This window comes from Camelina sativa, chromosome 13 (genome assembly GCF_000633955.1).
Source record: "Camelina sativa cultivar DH55 chromosome 13, Cs, whole genome shotgun sequence".
Lineage (NCBI taxonomy): Eukaryota > Viridiplantae > Streptophyta > Magnoliopsida > Brassicales > Brassicaceae > Camelina > Camelina sativa.
Genome location: NC_025697.1, coordinates 10820651 through 10823955, shown reverse-complemented (window position 1 = coordinate 10823955; position 3305 = coordinate 10820651). Strand labels below are relative to the sequence as shown.

The following is a 3305-nucleotide window of genomic DNA, read 5'->3' as shown; positions in this document are numbered from 1 at the left end:
TGTTCTATCTTCTTTGGCTCTGCTGGAAAATATTTAATACCACTTAGGTCCCCTACTTTGCTTATTACCTGTATCCAACACAAATACACACATTAATTCAAACTTTGACTAGCATTGAAACCGAGATTCTAGCAAAACATATAGGCCCTTTCAAAGCTGTTTTGTGCTATGGGACTTGTGTGGAAGAGGGTTAACGCCTAAACTTGGTATGGCTTTTCACTGGAGTTGACAAGTAAAATAAGGCAAGTGAGTAGAATGCAAGATTTTACCTTGAGGGCTCTAATAAGATCTTCTCTTGAATGAGATGCGGATATGCAAATACGTGCCCTAGCCAGCAGTAAAGGTGTAGCTGGGAAACCCACGACGACCACTGCCACCTGTTCAAAGTTTCAAGGTTACATTGCACCCACAAATTGATCATTTACTTTTTGTTGTCGACTTTGCAGTAGTCCACTTCTCATATAATACTTTTAGATTTGATAAATAGAACTTACTTTTTGTCGCAGACATTCTCTTGAGAAAGCTGGAATTTTCGCTGGGTTGTAAAGCATTATTGGCATGACTGGGGAGTCATTGTCTCCAAGTACCTCAAATCCCATCTTCTGTAGTTCAGCCCGGAAAAAGTTGCTGTTCTCACGTATTCTTGCTAGCTTTTGGGCCCCTGTTCAGTATTTGATAAGTATGTTAGTTTTAAGGTTATAAATATCATGGCCTGACTAGATTAGATTGTACTCAGTCACCAAACGAAGAGCAATTAATGACACGATGAGGAATAAAATAGAGTACCTCGGTTTGAACCATCCTCTCCCAAAATAACTTTAATAGCAGATATGATTTGTTGTGCGGAAGGAGTTGGGATTGATGTTGCGTAAAGGTGAGCTGGACATTGATGCTTTAAATATTGGACGAGCTCCTATAGAAGTTGAACATAAAATAATCATAAATTGATTAGCCTTTTGTTGAATTTGAGAAGTGTACAACTTACTTAAGCATCACATGGTATATATCTGGCCGTAGTGTGTCAGCTATATACTTATCTTTGTCATTTCGAAAGGTTTAAAGAAGGTTTTGACATCTGAGTTGAGTGAAAGTTACGGCTATCTAATTTTTTTTTGAGCTTAACTAAAATGTCAGAATTATAATTCACCAAACAAGGTTAGACCTTCGAAATTTGCAAATAGAAGATCAGTAGATGAAAACAAATGTAAGCAGTTGCTAACCTTTGATCCAGCAATATAGCCACCACAAGACCCAAAAGATTTCGTGAAGGTTCCCATCATTACGTCCACATCAGCTGTGTCAACTCCCAGGAGTTCACAAATACCCTTTCCTGTTTTACCAATTGCCCCAATGCTGTGAGCTTCATCCAAGTAAACATACGCCTGAAACGAGGATAGAAGATAAGTCACGAGTATCACAACAGAAATTCCCAAATGATTTAGAAAGTATGGCGTTGCAAAGTGTAATTTAGTCAACAGAGTTCTATAATCTCTCGCCAGTGTTGCATAGTGAACCAAGTCACTTTTTCAGCGGGGTTTGCACACACAAAATGGTTTCAGTAGTCAACGGATTCTCACAATCAGAAATTCAGGAATATTGCCTCACCTTATACTTCTTGCATATGGCAACAACTTCGGGCAGATGACAAATCTCCCCTTCCATGCTGTAAATGCCTTCAACAACAACAATAATTTTCTTCCATGGTCGATGTGTCCTAGGTTGACCCTCTGCAATTTGTTCTCTCAAAACTCGTTCCAAATGGGAAGGCGCTAAGAAACAAACCCAAAAGAAAAAACATGTAAGCCATCCTTAATATGGAAAGAACATCTGGAGCTGAAACACCAGAAATGCTTACTGTTATGCTGGAAAACGCGGATAGTGGCTCCTGAACCTCGAGCACCATTGACAATCGAACTATGGTTCAAAGAATCACTTATTATCAACCCTCCCTGTGTATATAAGGCGGCACAAGAAACATATATTTAAAATGGGTCTCAGAAAACAGATAAACATAGGCTTCCATAATAAAAAGGAAAGCCCTTGCATACCTTTCCAATCAAGACTGGAATGATAGCAGAGTTTGTTGCATAACCCATGCCAAAAACAACAGCAGCAGGCTTTCCAACAAATCTAGTAACACATTCCTCAAGTTCTGCATGCACAGATGTAGTTCCTGATGGCAGAAAACAAGTTTTTCAGGAAGCAGAACCAAAAAAAAAAAAAAATGCTTCTAGACTCTCTAAAGTCAAAAACACTGTACCTGCATCAACACGAGAGCTACATGTACTTGCTGAAAATTTCTTCAAAGACTCAATAACACGAGGCGTGCAATATTCATCAAAAGAACCAAACCCAAGATAATTGTAGGATCCCAAATTGAGACACCTGCTAGTCTTTGTTGTTCGCCTGCACACCAAAAAGGTTTACTAAGCAAATCTCTCTTTCACAAAATTAATGCTGAATTCAAAGCTTCCCCCGAATTAAATAACAAAAGGGAAAATATGCAAAGAAGCTACAAGAGCTGTTAGGAAAAACTCACTTGAAAGTCTTGTTGTTGTCGTTAGAGTAACGCTCGACAACATCAAACCAAGCATCAGGTGCACTTGATATAGGTCGTTCAAAACAATCCTTGAAGCAGATAGAGATTAACATTAGACATCATCTAAGAACTATCATAATTGCAATGCCAATAATCAAATCAAATTATAAACCAGAATACACTAAACCGAAATGGATTTGATGATGAAATTACCTGAATCCGATGATACAGTCGCCTAATATAAAAGTCCTCATGTCCCAAACAGATCGGCGCGTATCCCTGTAAGACATTAAATAGAGTTGAAACAATCTTGTACATTTGATCCAAAACTAATCTAGTAACATTGTGTATATGAAATGGAGAAAAAGAGAGAGAGACATGGAGATTGGTGGTGAGCCACCAATCAATGAAGCGGCGGAAGAAATCACGGAGCTGGCCAAAAGCAAAGAGCAATCCGTAGCTGAAGTAGGTTGATACAGCGGTTAGATAAGGGATCGTAATCATCGTCGTCGTCTTCTTCTTTCTTCTTCTTCTCCGGTCAAATCAATCAACTTACCTCTCTCGTCTCGTCTCTCTGTCTATGGTAACGAGGAGATCTGGAGATTTTTCCGACTCTTTTGGATTTGAAAAGTTGAGAGAAAGAGACAGACAGAGAGAGAGAGAGATTTGAAATGGAATCTTTTTCCCCTCCGTCAGATAGAGAAACTGAGAAAGGGATCGGATCATTTAAAACCATTTCTTCTTTTTTTTTTTTTTTTTTTTTTTT

The 3305-nt window shown here is 38.6% G+C and overlaps 1 protein-coding gene across 1 annotated transcript in view; it reads right to left on the bottom strand.

Moving 5' to 3' along the window:
• The window catches only part of LOC104736382 (long chain base biosynthesis protein 2a), a 4510-nt gene extending 1248 nt beyond the window's left edge, over positions 1-3262 (bottom strand). The window contains exons 1-11 of the mRNA XM_010456352.2: positions 2918-3262; positions 2753-2818; positions 2540-2628; positions 2261-2406; positions 2049-2173; positions 1856-1949; positions 1606-1769; positions 1221-1382; positions 787-913; positions 495-661; positions 270-377 (exon numbers count right to left, since the gene is read on the bottom strand). Of these exons, the coding sequence (XP_010454654.1) occupies positions 270-377; positions 495-661; positions 787-913; positions 1221-1382; positions 1606-1769; positions 1856-1949; positions 2049-2173; positions 2261-2406; positions 2540-2628; positions 2753-2818; positions 2918-3043 (1374 nt within the window). The 5' untranslated portion in view covers positions 3044-3262. The remainder of the gene's footprint in view (positions 1-269; positions 378-494; positions 662-786; positions 914-1220; positions 1383-1605; positions 1770-1855; positions 1950-2048; positions 2174-2260; positions 2407-2539; positions 2629-2752; positions 2819-2917) is intronic.